This window comes from Fusarium subglutinans, assembly GCF_013396075.1.
Source record: "Fusarium subglutinans strain NRRL 66333 chromosome Unknown NRRL66333_c0000067, whole genome shotgun sequence".
In the NCBI taxonomy this organism is placed as follows: domain Eukaryota; kingdom Fungi; phylum Ascomycota; class Sordariomycetes; order Hypocreales; family Nectriaceae; genus Fusarium; species Fusarium subglutinans.
Window position 1 is genome coordinate 193227 of NW_023502130.1, and position 16517 is coordinate 209743.

General features: G+C 48.9%; 3 protein-coding genes across 3 annotated transcripts; 1 reads left to right on the forward strand and 2 right to left on the reverse strand.

The window, feature by feature from the left end:
- Positions 1-2215: 2215 nt before the first annotated feature.
- Positions 2216-3521, forward strand: FSUBG_6485 (calmodulin-dependent kinase; the record flags this gene model as incomplete). Its single annotated transcript, XM_036684688.1, has 2 exons — positions 2216-2389; positions 2463-3521. The coding sequence occupies 2 exons, from the start codon at positions 2216-2218 to the stop codon at positions 3519-3521; spliced, it is 1233 nt and encodes a 410-aa protein (XP_036538054.1).
- Positions 3522-5294: 1773 nt separating this feature from the next.
- On the reverse strand, positions 5295-6709 carry FSUBG_6486 (aureobasidin-resistance; the record flags this gene model as incomplete). The annotated part of the gene is made up of 2 exons (XM_036684689.1): positions 5295-6246; positions 6297-6709. The coding sequence occupies 2 exons, from the start codon at positions 6707-6709 to the stop codon at positions 5295-5297; spliced, it is 1365 nt and encodes a 454-aa protein (XP_036538055.1).
- A 7558-nt stretch (positions 6710-14267) lies between these two features.
- FSUBG_6487 (SRP40-suppressor of mutant AC40 of RNA polymerase I and III) lies at positions 14268-16221 on the reverse strand (the record flags this gene model as incomplete). Its single annotated transcript, XM_036684690.1, has 2 exons — positions 14268-15103; positions 15156-16221. The coding sequence occupies 2 exons, from the start codon at positions 16219-16221 to the stop codon at positions 14268-14270; spliced, it is 1902 nt and encodes a 633-aa protein (XP_036538056.1).
- Between the last annotated feature and the right edge of the window lie 296 nt (positions 16222-16517).

A 16517-nucleotide genomic window follows, 5' to 3' on the forward strand; every position in this document is an offset into this window, starting at 1 on the left:
GAAGACTGGGGCTCAAACACAGGCACGTGAGAGCAAAGGAAGGGACTAAAGAGAGGATCTAGGTAGTCGCGACACCAAGAGCATTGAGGATGGCGGCACGAGTGAAGTCGACGATGTGTCACAGGTTGAGGGAAATGAGCAGATGAAGGTTGAAAAGGTGAGGTAGGTCGATTAGGTTAAGTAAGGTAAGGCCAGGCCTGGCTGGGCAAGCAAGTCAGAGACCGAGACAGGTGAAAGGCTGGGTTTCAGGGTCCCAATTGAGGCTGATCGGGCGCAGGCGTGGACCGCAGCTAATGACAGGCTAGTCCATAATTGGCAAGGCGTCAACAAATCATTTGTGTTTGGCTCACAACCAAGATCTCAGCCACAGACAAGCTTCAGGCGAAAGACAAGAGTTTGAGAGACACAAACTTCAAGTGTTATATGAGACATTGAACTCGAAAGAATTTTTTTAGACCGTAATACTCTTTTATTCTTTATCTCGGCTTCTCAGATATAATATATAGGCCGTTCGATTGTTATACTTCACCATGCTTCAGCGACACTTTTCCCTGGCGCCGCGTCTGAGAAACGTTCCAGCATATCTGACAAGCCGTCCATTTGCGCCTCGGTTCAAGAGATACCAAGCTTTCGACACCGGGCTTGATCAAGAAGCTCTTTCTGAAGCTCGCTCGTGGTTTCAATCTTTCAGTTCAATACAACTACCCAAAGGAAACACCACATACGCCCGGTCGAGTGGACCGGGAGGTCAACATGTCAATAAGTACTATACACGTAATTACGTTCAAGCAAGTCTTTAGCACTCACAAGTCAAAGGACCGAAACAAAAGCAATCACAGCATATCCATTGGGACAGTTGCTGTCAGCACTCCCGAAATCATTACATCCTGGTATTCGCAAGTCCAGGTACTACACAGCAACCAATGACTCTTTGACCTTCCAAGCGCAAGATTCACGATCACGGCATGCGAACGCGGAAGACAACAGAAGAAAGCTCATCGAGGAGATAACAAGCATCTACAAAGATGTGATACCTGCCGAAACAAGCGTGGAAAAGAAAAAGAAACACGAGGAGATGTCAGTTGCTTTCTTTGTTGAAAACCAATTGCTAACATCAATTAGTGGCAGAAGATTCCACGAAACAAGGATAAAACAGAAGAAGTTTACGAGCGCAAAGAAACAATCACGGAGAGGGCCTTCTGATTGAGAAAACATTAGTCAAACAAAGCGAGGCAAAACCAGCAGTATTAAATTGATGGTGATATAAAGATATCCTTAGCTTGCGAAGAGGTATGTAGATTGAGTATGAACCTCGACCTAATTCTGAACACTATACTTATTGAAAAGAAACATGCTGTTCTTTATCAATGCTACAGAGCAGTGCCGAAGTTTAGATGGCGAAAGCCAAAATTGTACGCACAGATTAAAAGAAAGGTATATGATTTAATCAGAAAGCAAACACGGTAGATGGTCCAAGGTTTCTCGGTAACTACTGTGATTCGGTATCAGTAAGGTAGACTCTACTGAAATAAGACCCGACGAGAACAGAGTAACTGTGATTTCTCTCAGGGAATAGAAACCCCAATTATGATGTGTTTCAAGGCGAAATATCATCATTGTCACTCCGCACCATTGATAGGTAAGCATCATTAAATGTCATACCTCCTTTTATGCATGATAGCCCTGTGATTATGAGGCAGCTCACTACCTACTGAGCAGGATACGGATAGTCGTTTGATGGCCTGGCATCCATAATTGTAATCACTGTCGGGCATCAATTCTTCTCGTAATTAAGGTACCTATCAATAAGGGCCCAGAACTAAAACGCCTCGAGCATTTATTGTCCATTGCCATTCTCTCACCCATCCATCTTTCAGCTAGACTTTGTCTGACACAACCCCACCTCTTTAGCCCCGACCCTTCTGACCAACCCAACCGAACCCCTTCACTTCAGCCCATCAGCATCGCCATCTCGACCGCTGATATCTACTTTCTTCAACTCAGTTGTTCTTGATTCCTCTGTTTCTCCCTTCAACAACAGCCACCCGATCCTCCGAACCATATCATCTTATTATAGTTCATACTTCACCCCGACGCCGCGCGACCGCGACAGTCACCCCCCTCTGTTTCGCACCTGTACGCTCTGCGGGGCATCGCGATCCTCTTATCACCTCTCCGTCTCGGCTTCTCTCAACTTCGACACCATATTCTCACAATGGACTCCGCAGCACGCCAACAGCCTCAAGTCCAACCTTGTAGATACAAGGTTGGCAAGACACTGGGAGCTGGCTCATACTCAGTCGTCAAAGAATGTGTCCACATAGACACTGGTCGTTACTATGCGGCCAAGGTCATCAATAAGCGGCTCATGGCTGGTCGCGAACACATGGTGAGGATTGCTTTATTGTCCCCTGGGATTCCAGTTCCGTTGTCCTTTCCTAACACGCCATGCGCAATGATAGGTTCGCAACGAAATCGCCGTGCTCAAGAAGGTCTCCATGGGCCACCAAAATATCCTTACTCTTGTCGACTATTTCGAGACCATGAACAACCTCTACCTCGTCACCGATCTTGCATTGGGTGGTGAGCTTTTCGATCGAATCTGCCGAAAAGGCTCCTATTTTGAGTCAGATGCTGCCGATTTGGTTCGCGCCACATTGTCAGCTGTCGCTTACCTCCATGATCATGGTATCGTCCATCGTGACTTGAAGCCTGAGAATCTACTCTTCCGAACCCCCGAGGACAACGCAGACTTGCTGATTGCAGATTTTGGACTTTCGCGAATTATGGATGAGGAACAATTCCACGTTCTGACTACAACCTGTGGTACTCCTGGATACATGGCTCCCGAAATTTTCAAGAAGACAGGCCATGGCAAGCCTGTAGATCTCTGGGCTCTCGGTGTCATCACCTACTTCTTGCTTTGCGGTTATACCCCTTTCGATCGCGACTCTGACTTTGAGGAGATGCAGGCCATCCTCAACGCAGATTACAGTTTCACACCTATTGAATACTGGCGCGGCGTTTCCAGCCACGCCAAGGACTTCATCCAGCGCTGCCTGACTATCGATTCTACTAAGCGTATCACTGCCCATGAGGCTCTCCAGCATCCATTCGTCGCCGGCTTTATCAATGCCGAGGGAGAGAGCCAGAACCTTCTGCCTAATATCAAGAAGAACTTCAACGCTCGCAGAACCCTACATGCAGCCATTGATACAGTTCGTGCTATCAATAAGCTGCGTGAGGCTCAAAGCGGGATGATGGATGGAGCTCGTTCAAAGGAACCCAGCCGCGGCTCTGCGCGACAACAGCCACCTAACAACAAGAAGGGTGATAGTGCCATCTCAATGGGCAGCAATCAACCTAAGGATAGTGGATATGGAACTCAGACAGAGACGGACGTCGTTATGGGCAACACATCAGCTTCCAGTGTCCCCTCTTTATTGCAGCCTGGAAACAACGGAAATAGGGTCATCGAGACATCCAAGGGACTTTGGAGTGCGCCTGCGCCAAAGAGGTAGAGCCAGAATGGCGATGATGTGTCTGAGTTATTTAGAAATCTGGAAGGAGATATATCAAAGGGAAGGTACCTATGGTGAAACGAAAACATGCTAGAAGAATGATGGATCAACGTTATGAGGAGGAAATTTTGTAACCCGGCATTTACGTTATGAAGCAGGCGAAGAATGAGGACATACGCATGTGCAATGAGGAGGAGAGCGAGGACCAACAGCGATTTGGGTACATGTATTTTCAACAACGGACCGCAGGCACGCCGTTTGCAATGACTGGAAGGAAGGATCATTATATCCTATTTTCCATACGTTTTCCCTTTCTAATTCAAGTATGATCATAGTATATGCACCGTCTTTTGTGGAGTCTCCTTTTCGAGATGCCGGGCTTTAGAGACCGGTGCTTCTGAGGCCCAGGTCAGATATAAAACACGAAGTTCGCATTGAACAGACCATTGGTCGTTTTGAAGTTTGTGCTTTCTCTGCTCATTATCATTGCTTGTGTTGTTTTCCGGAAGATGGGTTTACAGCTTGTAGTCCCTTTTGATCCTCTCGACATCGAGTGAAATGTATCCTAAGTGGCTCGCGCGTGTTGACCGTAGCAGGTATGAGGCGGAGTAGGGTTATTTGAGCCATGATGTATGTTCTATGCCAGAGTGCCTTGTTACAGACAGATGTGGAGAGCGCCTTATATTCAAATACTGTTTATAAATGGCATAAATGGTCTAGGTCAGAGTTTGGAATTCTCTTGCTTGGAAGTTGAGCAGAGATCGAGAGTTTCAAATATGTTTATACGACTTGGACTACTGATACTTGCGTACAACCTAGAATACCGGATCGACAAATTGACACTGATGCTTCTCAAACCGTGACAAAGCGAATTTCAAAACACAGCACTTGTGAAAGCCAAGAGGTCAAGAGTGCCGTGCAGACTTGGCGTTCCGAATGCCATTGACAGAAGTCGGAGGAATTTCTTGGGCTAGATGAAGATCGACATGTTGAGATTTCGATATCATGAACGGGCCCACCTGATCGCGTGCCAGCTACCACGGCATGTGAACAATGGACGTCAAGCTGCACATTGGTGGTACATACTCCGTGGGTTTCATCAAGACGTACAAGGGACTTTCACTCTGAGAACAGGATGTGACAGAAACAACGTGCTGTCAATTCTTCTAGCTGCTAATATCTAGCGAATGGTATCTTTGGTATTCCTTTTTCTTTTCACCAAAGTCAGCCCACCTCCTTGCGCCGCCTGGTTTTTGCTCTCCAGGATCATCCAGGATTCGGCTGTGAGCCAGCTTTCCTTCATATCTCCCTCCTCCTCATGAGTAGGGGGTGCTTGTCACCAAGCATGGCCCTCTCGAGTGGTCGTCCAGGCTCTCTAGCGAGTGTATCAGTGCATGACATGGCGTCGTCTCATGTCCATACACGAATTAAACTTCCTCTGTTTGTATACATTACTCTATTCAGTTCCGGGTTTGTCTTTCCGCAGGGTATACATTAAAACGGGACGCATCAGCCCCTTGAACCCATTATTACAGTTTGTCGTCTGGCCCTGACGGCCCTGCGTCAGAATCCAGCATCTGCCGTAGTAAAGCACCGTGTTGCGCCTTTTCGCTGTGCCGATGAATGCCAAAGATGTTATCAAAAAAATATAAGGTCGAAGATTAAAAAGGGTTCGGGGCATTAAAATCGTAAAATCCCAACTAGTCGCTTCGTTTCCCCCGGTATGGGATGAGAGTGTCCGAGGGTAGCCGTATTATTACTCAGTCGTGCCAATTACCGCACAACCACAACTTCGCTCAACTCCACATCTCGAGCAGGAGCGTTGCCGTCCCAGAGCTGTCCGTTGTTGTCGATATCCATAAGCATTCCAGGAAGGGCTTCTTCGGAGAGAGTAGGACTTAGGGTTCCGCTGCTAGAACTGCAGCTGGAGCTGGCGACGGTCCAGCCATCGCTGGAGTCGGCGCGAGGGCGTCCAAGCAAGCCCATGCCGAAGTACTCGCCATATTCCTCGTCAGAGACGGCGTTGCGGTCGCCATACTCCACGTACTCGTATTCCCATCGCGTGATCTTTCCCTCCTGTCGTCGGGGTAACCATCGGGCCTTTGCTGCGTAGAAAAAGCAAGAGGCAATCAAGCCACCGACCACCAAGTCAATGGCATAGTGGTGGCTGAGGTACATGGTGGCCCAGCAGACCCATCCAGCGTACATGATGAAGTAAGTTCGGAATTGGGGGAAACAGTGAGACATGAAAAGAGCCTCGAGAACGGCGTTCGCAGCATGGAGCGAGGGAAAAGCGCCAAAAGGAACAGGTGCAGTGCTGAAATTGGTCGTGTAGAGGTCGATGCCAAAGATGGCGTCGATGCGGGCGAGTCCAGCAGGAGATCCAGGCATGCCGTAGGCAGCAGGTTCAAGGCCATGCTCCATCTCGTACCATGGTGGCGCACAGGGGAAGAGAAGCTGGATGGTGACACCCAGAATGCTCATCCAGCCAAAGGTGCGAGCCCAGACAGGGGCGGTACCGGGGGCAGCGAAGACGAACATGAGTAGGGCGCAGACTACAGGAGCGCCAAAATGGCACAGGCCGTAGGGGATCCAGGCAAGAATGTCGAGAACCGAGTGTTGGTGAGCGGAGAGAATGCTCGACAGATTGGCACCGTACAAGACATTCTCGAGGGCGGGTAGCACGCGGACCCAAATGTGAGGTCGGTACTCGTTGGGGATGAACCTGAAAAATGTTAACAGGCGACAAGTTTGATCTTTCAAATCAACACATACCGGCTACAAAAGAAATACAATAGCCAGGTCCAGATTGTCACTGATGGCAAAAAGAATTGACGGGTGGCAGGCATAAGCAGAACCCAAACACTACCAATGATAGCCAGGAGCTTGACACCAGGAGCCGGGGGAGCAATCCAGAAGGAGAAGAGAATTAGAAGGCCAACGACAGCATACTGGAGATCCGACGTCCTCCAATGATGCCTCTGGAGATCACGAACACCATCCCAGGCGTTGAAAGAGGTTTTGAGACTGGTGATCTCCTCATTGCCAGGTCTCGATTTCGATTTGGTGCGTCGGCGGCCAATTCGATATCTGTGAGGAACAGTGTTGAGGAATGGCAGATTAACGTGCTCTGGCCAAAGTAGCTGGAGCTTGGGCTTCCCTGAAAGGGTGGCGGAGAAGTCGTTCATGGTCAAGGTCGAGAAGAAAGTCGTATGGATCGACGGACCGGAGGTTCGAAAGGGGGTGTGTTGATTATTTGTAGCGTAGCGCAAGATAATTCTCGAAGAAATTCGTAACGCGTAGTCGGTAACCCAATATGAATACCCAAAAGCTACCTCATATCCAAGTTGACCTATTTACTTGACTTGCACGCATACAGCGATGGTCGAAATCGTCGGGATGGCCGTCTAGAGCGATGATTGTCGAGTCGCAGAGAAGGGAGGCAGCACGCGACAAGGACGCTACACAAAGAAGATGTGAGGCTAGGACCTGAAGTCGCGACGGAGGAAGATAGATGCTTTAACAAGGTGCGAATCTAAGACGAAACCAAGCCGAGGGGAGAGGAGAGAGAGAAAGGGAGGGAAGAACAAGATGGAGGTGAGGAAATGGGAGTAGTAATATGAAGAAAGTGGAGGGAGTGGAGGAGAGAGGGATCGAGTATGATGACGAGGTGCAGGAAAGCGATGCACCAGGGGCGTGTACCAGCACAGCTGGCCACTAGAAGCGCTGAAAAACCAAGGTCTTTACAGCTGATTTTGCAACCGTAGTCCGCTAAAGAGCACAAATTCAACAGTGCACGTCGCGCAGGATTCCAGTGGGCGCTAAGTTACTGCCCCCATCACACTCCACTGACATTAGCTTCATTCAAGGGGCCCGCACCGCAGGATTTTCCTCGTCCTCATCTCAAATGAGTCCGGATGCTGCGGGAGGAGTCATCGATACAAGGGTTTGGAGTACCGGCCAGTCAACAAGCCTCAGCGGGGCGTTGTGCATGGATGGCACCAGGGTCGCCTGGAGATTGCACTGGAGCCGGCGCCTAAGCCTAATCAGCTCTTCTCTGACGCTCAGACGGAGCTCTTTTGTCACTGCGAAGCCAATCAATCGAGACGACACAAACAAAGTTGCTGACATAGCATACTGGCCGGACATCGCGGAGCAACGGGGTTTGCGGCAGCCCGAATCAAGGCGTATTACCGTAATTTCCTTCCAAGCCGCTGCCAAGCCTGATGGGCAGGCTGAGTCGCGTGAGAATTCGCCCTGTCAAATAACGCTTACTTCCATGGATGCTTTCCGCGTATTCTACTGCCAGAACTTTACCGACCACGTTTTAAACTGAGGGGGAGATGAGATTACCTATTAACCAGCCCAGACAAGCCTATATGTCTACGTGGCGATCTGGAGTACTGAGCCTCGATCAATAAAGTCAAATGAGCCGCAGAGCATTTGTTCTCCCCTTGACTAGTCTTATTAGTCATTTGATACGACCACTCACAGTGTAGGAACCGGAGGCAGCCCATGCCCCAGTGATACACTCACTGCACGTAGTACATCATTTCAGCCTTGGCATAGCTGCTGGGCAACGATTACTGAGAACGTTAACGGCCGGCACCTTGCCAACGCAAGCGACCAAGTTCTTCCGGACAAGTCCACATTGTTTAGTTAAAGTCCAATAAATTTTCCGATCTGACTGACTGTCGCAATCAACTGCTGCAAGCACCCTTTGAACCGGCGTCGGGGGCTCGCCAAGCTCCATGGACTCCGAGGTTCCGAGTCCGACTTTATCACATCACCATCTGGAACGAATGAGATTGGAAGGGTGATCTGCCGACGTGGATGCACACACACAGCCAGCACGATCTTTCGCTTTCTGACCTCAGCGAGACCCATGGTCCAATGTGCTAGATTGCACTGCGCTGATGATGACAAGACAAGAGCAATCCATGTTCATGACGAGTCTTTGAGTGGCTTGATCAATACAGAGACCCACTACTTGATTGCATCTCTGCCATTGATCAGGGTCCGTGGTCAATGATGGTGGCTGATACTTGAAGAAAACGTCACCATCAGAAACGGTTCCCAGACGGTGTCGCCTGGCTTCCTCCACAGCCTAGGCATTCTGACTGACGGATAGACTCTTTGTTCTTATGGCAGCGTCATGGCTGTGGCACAGTGACATGCGCCTGGAAGACTGCCTACAGTACGGAGTAGATTCGATTATGGGGACAGACTAAACCAATCAGACCAGAACGGGAATCTACTACTAGGTTGGTGAGTCCGCGTGCCCAGCAACCAACCGCGGTTATAATAGGTTGTAGGACAGTAAATCTATGATGACGATCGCGGGCTCAATCTAACGTGACAGCTAACTGTTGATTTCGTAGATTGAACAGCTCATGCCCATGTGTTAGCACTTTAACATGAGGTGCATACGGAGTTAGGTTGCAATCAGGTGTCGAGAAGGCCTGTCTCCTGCTTGCGGTTGAAACATGGAAGCGACCCGGGGACATCCTCAAGGGGGACATTTCCGCTGAGGTCATAATCCATTTGCTCACGGGAGGAAACTTCCTGCAGCTTATACAGTACTTGCTTGGGTGTTATTGATAGCTTTGTCATTCATGGACCGGCTGCTCCGTCTAGAGAGTAAGGGTTTGACTCTTTGCAAATCCCCTCATACCTTAAACAACAGTCGATGATCAGTTATGCTCCTTTCTGAAGAATACGTTGCACAAGAGCTCCACTACAAAGTTTCACAGGCCGCAAACCGAGATGGATGATGAACAACGAACCATTGAGAAGGAAGCAATATCAAAGACAGGGATCAGCTCTCTCTTTTGACGCTAACAAGGAGCTGGGGCCATTGCATCTTTTTTTCGTCGCATTCAATCGTGGAAGCGAAAAAGCGATATGCGTTCAGCAGGTACTCGCGACCAATGTACCTTCTCCAATTCCGTTGCTTCTCCAGGCTCCATGGACGATGCTTACCATCCGTGGCTGTCCATGGAGGCTTTTGATGCAGCTAGGAAAGGATAGTCTAGCCCATGCTTACTCACGCCTGTCTCTCGTTAACAACTTCCATACACTGCTGCCTCAATCTAAGCTCCAGAGCTTCCCGTCTTGTGATACAAGTATCAAGTTATCACATATTACACTGGATGGAAGACACGGATACCTCTACTGTTTTAGATGATCAAGGTTGCAAATCTGAATGCTAATGATATTCAAGCTGAGGTAATGGCGTGCTCTAACTCATGCTAGCTTAAGCCATTGGCCGGCCATTGACTATCGCCAACTCCTGGACAGTGAGAACGAAATATGTTGCTGTATACTTATTTATTTATTAGTTGCCAAAACAAAGTCCTCTAAGCAGGCAACTGATATTAATTGTCGGCCCAAAAAGACCTGAGTTCATTCCGAACTGGAATAGACCGTTTTCACGATTTAGTTGTTCGACAGCCTCCAATTACCAATTTTATACTCAGCCCTGCTGTTGACGAAACTCTTTGGGGCTCTCCGCGTAATGGTTCAAGTGTTCACAGCTTCAAGCGCTTCGGGTTCAAGGGTCAGCTTCAGATACCACCTACCTTAGTCCATTTACAGGCCATAGGCGCGCGCAGCCCATCCCGTCACTCAGGAGACATACACACGACCAGGGTCATAGTGACCCCACGAAACACCTACACTTTTCCCTTGTCATTTTTGCTGCATCTCGACGTTCACTCGGATGTAGCGGAAGATGGTTTCTCGTCGAGGGTTTACACAAAGGAAACCGTTTGAACTCTTCTGGCCATTGAGCGAATCGACAGCCAATTAGATCTATTTAGCGCGGCAAGCCTCATCGTCATGACGGAGACGTCCTGCTAGAGGGAAAAGAAGAAGGTTATGAACTAAACACATCCTCGGTCAAAAGCTTTGTTCACTCCGACTCCGACGCGGAGTTTTCAGTGTGCTGTGCGACACTAAAAAAAACCAATGGAGGAGGCTCTTAACGGTCGCTCGGGTCTTATTTGTCAGTGCATGAGGCGCGCGCCCCGAGGTGAGACGAGGCGCGAGGCCATAATGCGAGGAAATTGAACGTGGATATAGCGTGGATCCTCCATTCGGGACGGAAGAGAATAAGCAGAACGAGCAGTGGAGGCTCAGGGTCTGAGAGAGATTGGGAGGGTCTCAATGAACAGGGATACGAAACTCATCCAGTCCCCTGGACAGAACATGCTGATTGCTGTCTTGTCGCAGCGCATGATCTTAGTGACAAACAACCTGATCAGTATATTGCCATTTCCTCGCAATCTCTTTAACACGTTGTCGATTCAGCCGCCCGTGCACGGATTCAAATTGATTGAAACACCCATGCCACAGCTGCAAAAGCCAAGGTCGAGTTGAGGCGGACTGGCCCAAGTTCAGGAGATCGCCAAGGGTCCCCTACCTGAGCACGAGACACCGTCACTCACGATGCGCTAGTCAATTGGGAATATGATGGGATGAGTTAGGTAGTTTCAACTTTCAACCCAATCTCAAAGGTAACCTAGTTCTAAGTTTCTTGAATAATCATGCTTAATAATATTGCAAACGAATGTGTTCATCAGAGAAGGCAAGAAATACATCATGTCGGTTGGCCTGATATGTAGTATTATTTAGGCAGAGTCTTGGCCTCGGCTGTTACTCAATATGCTGTTAGTGTCTGACACTCCATGATAAGCACATGCTGAGCTTCAGTTGATAGGCTTATTCTAAGCTCATCTGCTTTGGTCTTCTTGCTGATGCTGCTCGAGTGCCTGGCCAGAAGCGAGAGGATGTGTAGTACGTGTCTGATTGGGGAACCCTTGTCCAGACCGCATTGTGTGAACACAGGTATGATGACTGCTGAATACTGGTGCATGCCTTTCACCCTACCTACCTACACTGCTACAGGGCATGAAAGACCAACACGGTATGCAAGCACACGCCAACAGAGACTAATGCCCAATCAGAAATGCATTATAGTTGATTTTTACTGGACAAACAGTGATGACTGCTACTCTAGCTCCAGATCGATGCCCTCGTGAGCGACAACTCCAAGGTATATCATGGATCAGGTATCATGATGCCAATAAAAGCCTGGTTTAGAAGCCCAATACAGAGGCGGTCAATGCGACGGCATCCGAGCGAGCCGCCATAATACATACTTAGGTAGGTAGCATGGGATCGAGGATACTGCCGGCCCAAATGTCACCATCCTCTCTTGCCTGCGCTGCTGTACTTGGGCTGAGATCTGGGTGAAACAAAGCAAAGTGCAATTAACAACTTAGTTACCTTACTAACCGAAATTTTCGTTCTTGAGCCCCAAAAATCGATCATGACGGCCGATTACCTTAACTTAGCAACTTAGGTAGTTCCCACAGCGGGTTCAATCTTTACGAAGTCCGCCGAGGTCCCACCTAATTCAGGTCCATCGAATTTTGCTTTCCGCGTTTGGTTCATTGACTCGGCCGATTTCTTGAGACTTTTTTTTTTTTTAATCACTCATTAATTTTGGGCAATGTCCGTTCAGAAGTCGGGTCTCGGCCCATTGACTGAAGAGAAGAAGAAAAGAAGGAAGGAAATTTTAGCACCTTTCTCAGTCGCGGACCCGCGGTCGGTAGTTTTCGGCCGGCGTTTCCATGCAGTCGGGGTCCAGGAGAATACCGACCGACATTGGCATGGGACGATAATCGATGCAACGAACGAACGCGTACAGTATTGCCGTTCAGTCTCCTGATATGATTGATTGCCTGCATGAAGATTCCCGTTGTCCGAAACTTTCCAAGTGCCCGTGTGTGCGGTTCCTTCGAACTTTGGCTCGCTTCAACTTTATCAGACCATATGTATATACCTTACTTTCTATCGTTGCATCGTTGCACTTTAATGATATCGTGCAAGACACGTGGTTAATGGTTGTCCCCAGCTTTCTGCTGCGTGACATACACCTTGTCTGCATTCCGCTATTAAGTAGCATGTTCAGTGATGCGTCATGTCGTCTTCAACGTTTTGTAACACTTTGTTGTTCAAAAGATAGATGTCGCAAAAGGTGCGAGGCCAGGAAGTGAGACATAGCATTCCTCAGTGATCGATTTGACTCGAGTTTGCCAGATTCGAGCAGAATCCTTGTTGTTACGGAGTACATACGCTAGTATTGTTCAAGGACGCTATCCCAGGGTTACTTAAAATGTCTTACATATTAGTAGCCAATTGCTTTGATATTCATTGGCCAAGTGACCTCGTTCGTGACGTCTTGCTCCCACATCTGAATGGCAGCCAGAGACCGCAACCAGCGCCGATCGGCTCTTATCATCATTATGGACTGGTCTCCGCCGTCAACTCAACCTGGACATCAGCTCAATACCCTCTCTAGCCTATAAGGCCGGCGGTGAGAGACGTATACAGTCTACCTTATCCTTGAATGTTGGCGTAGGTCTATAGCTTCAACTTACATGCATGATCCTACAACTCTTTCAGGCATCATCAAATCGACCGCCCAGTTATGCATCGTGGCACTGGGGATTCAGATCTGGCATCGACTTCAGTGACAAGTATACATGACTCTCGTATTTTCTATCATTCCTCATGTATTTTAGATATTATCAGTCCTTCCTTTCATCCCTAAGATGCAATGGCGTCAAAACATGGCGGCATATGAGGCTCTAAAATAGCGAACGTCATCGTGATATTCCTACCAAGGACACCCTAAGGTGCTGTTGAAAGGGGGGTGTCTTTCCGAAAGGCAGACTAAGGAACCTTACATCGTCTCTGACTTGACTCTGCCGCTTGCCGTTAGGGACTTTGGGGAATTGACTTTTCTCATGAATTCAATGGCTTGTGGCGAGGATGATCGTTTCATATTCTGGGTTGTCCACATATAAGAGAGTGGCTCGGTGGCTGAACTGATGGCTGCTCATTGGCATTCCCATATTTTCGAAATATAACGGTGGCTTTGAGCTGAATAGGAAGGAAGCGAATTAGCTTCCAATAAGTCTCTTGCGAGTGGCATGTTATTATCTATGTGTGGTGATAGCTTCACCAGGTTTGAAAGGTACAGGGTAGGTGTATATGGCAGTACAGAAGACAGCGGTTTATATGGACGAACCGCTTATGATTATGGCTATAAACTTCGCTGTATCCGTAATAGCTCATATACTATCGAACACAGGTTAAGACATTAATTAATAGTGACAACCTCTGCCGGGCCTATTACAATCACAAGATGCATTGCGGAACCAAGGTTTGTTTGTTTTGACATTGACTACACTATCTCACAAACATCCTTCTATCGAATGATGCTGATGCCCAAAAGCCTAGCTAGTAAAGATTCACGTGAATCCTTGCAGAAGGGAGATCTTTTTTCGAGTCTCTCCCTTCGTCACTCCTCTTACACTATCCTCAGAGACCTCAACCCCTTTTTCTTTTCCGTTTGCTACCAAAATGCACCACCAACGCCATGCCGCTGAAATCCAGAGACAAATGTCTCGCCGCGGGTTTGAAATGCTTTGCATGATAAAGCCATGCGAGAACAAAAGGCAACATCTCTTATGCGCATCCAATACCATATGCCTCTCGCAATAACTGACAATGCCCATAATAGTATAAGGTATGCGGTGTCAGATAGACAGCGATGCATATCGATAGCCTAGGCGCTAAGCTTTCCGAATTGCTGTCATATCGAGCTCTTTACTACTTCCTGCAGGGTCTGCTTTTACCCCTGCCCTTTCGAGGACCGTTTTTCCCAGCAGAACGCTATTCCGAGGAAGATAGAGGCACAGGGGGGACTACAGGGGTCTCCTTCTTGCCCGAGGGAGTCTTCTTGCCATCTTTGTCCTTGCGCTTTCTGGCTCGTTTCTCCTTACCCTGGCTAGGTGAGGCAGGAGGCTGTGAGGCAGGAGCGCGTGCAGGGGAGGACCTGGGAGGGGAGGAGTGGGGGATAGAGGGTATGGGGACCACGCTCTGTCGGGGAGCAGGCACAGAAGCCTCCTTGACTTTCTTCTGCTTCTTGCTGCTTGTAACAGGCGTGGAAGCAGACTTGGGAGTAGGGGTTCCCACTGTGGGGATTGCGGGAGGCAAGACTGGGGTGTACTTCTTTGCGACTGTAGACGTTGGCTCAGAGCCCAGGTCGGGGCTTCCAGCTCGGGCTGTCTTTTGCTTCTTGGACTTGCTCGCTGCAAGCTTAGCCTCCTCTTGAAGTTGCTCGGCTACGGCGACGGCATCATCTTCAGAGGCTGCTAGCTTTCGCTTGTTCTTGCGCGATTCAGAAGTGGGTGCTTCGGTGGTCCGGGAGCTGGGGGGCTCGGGAATGCTCTGTCCCTTCTTCTGCTTCTTGTCAGAAGTCTCCTTTGACTTGCGCTTCTTTTCCTTCTTGGCAGCTTTGGTCGACAGAACGGGTGCATCGCCCATCTCGACGTCCTCATCATCCCCGATGCTTCCCATGGGTTCGTTGACTCCAATGGGTTGGTATCGAGCCTTTAGACCAGCGGGCTGAGCACGAGGGGCTGGCTTGGGAACAGGAGCGACAGAGTGAGTGGAGCCAAGTTGTGTGATCTTCTTGACCTGCATAACTTGATCAATCTGCTTGCTGACTGATTTATAACTTAGTGGAGAACATAAAAAACGTGACGGCTGGGAACTTACCGGGCTGGTATTGAGGGCGATCAGAGGGAATCATGATTTGGATGTTTCCCTTGGGGGCAATACTCTCGAAGGAGACACCATAGTCCTCGCCATTGTGGGAAAACAGCTTATCGGTAGACTGAGATTGGTTCATGGGGATCTCAAGATTCTGAACAACTGAGATGGGCACATTGGAAGGAACTGTGAAGTACCAAAATTGCTTGCCCTCCAGGTTCGCCTTGTTGCAGATCTCAGCAACATCGCGGCCGTTTGTGCCATCATCGCCCTTGCGAAGGACGAAGTCGGGAGCAATGAAGTTGGGGAGGGCGAGCTGTCCTTGGCGATCCTCAATGTGCATGGATTCATCAACCATTTCATCATCAGAATCCTCTTCCTCGTCTGAAGAACTGTCTGACTTGGGAGCGACAGGCTTAGCGGCAGGTTTCGCGGCAAGTTTCACATTCTGCTCTTCATCCTCGCTTTCACTGTCACTGGAAGAGTCGCTGGTAGAGGCAGAATCTTCTTGCTTCTTGGTGGATAATTTGGGTGACTTATCGTCTTCCTCATCGCTATCACTGTCGCTCCCTGACTCCGAAGAGTTCGAGGTGCTCTCGGACGCCTTTGCAGGAGTTGTACCGTTAGCCTTTGCTTTGGTCTTTTCGTCGTGAGATTCGTCTTCGCTGCTCGAATCGCTAGAGGATCGAGCCTTAGACTTGGCAGGAGCAGCATTTTTCACAACAGTGCTCTTTTTGGACGCGTTGCGCTCGGCATCGCTATCGGCGATTTCATCATCTTTGCTACGACGGCGTGGAGTAGCAGAAGCAGGTTTGGTGGTACTGGTGAGTTTGGAGATAAAATCGGCCGGCTCATCGCTGCTACTATCGCTGTCGCTTCCGCTTCCTGACTCATCATCGTCATCCCCATCATTGTTGGCGAAAATGTTGTTTGGGTCGCTCGACTCTTTCTTGATACTTGTAGCACGGTTGCCGGGGCGGCGGTTGAACTGCGCTTCAGCCGATAGTCCCTTCTTTGTGTTCTCTATGTGCTTATTGAGAGAGTGAACTTTGTAGGGTTCCTTAGGCGCCATCTTGGGCGGACTTCTCTGTGAATCTTTTCGAAGGTGAGGGTGCAATTGTTGGGACGAGGTTGATCGAGGTGAAGATGAAGTTGCTGGAAAATAAATTTTGGGAGATGCCGCGCTAGTGGGGCAACACACTAAGTTATCCTGGGTTAACTGTAGACAGACGCGCCTCTGTCGTGTAGATGCCCGGTGATAGGGGACGCGAGATCAATGAGACTGAGCACAAAAAAAGAAGAATAGGCGTTAAGCAATTCAAGTGAGTGAGATAGCGAAAAAATCCTAGATATCAACAAGTCGTTGGC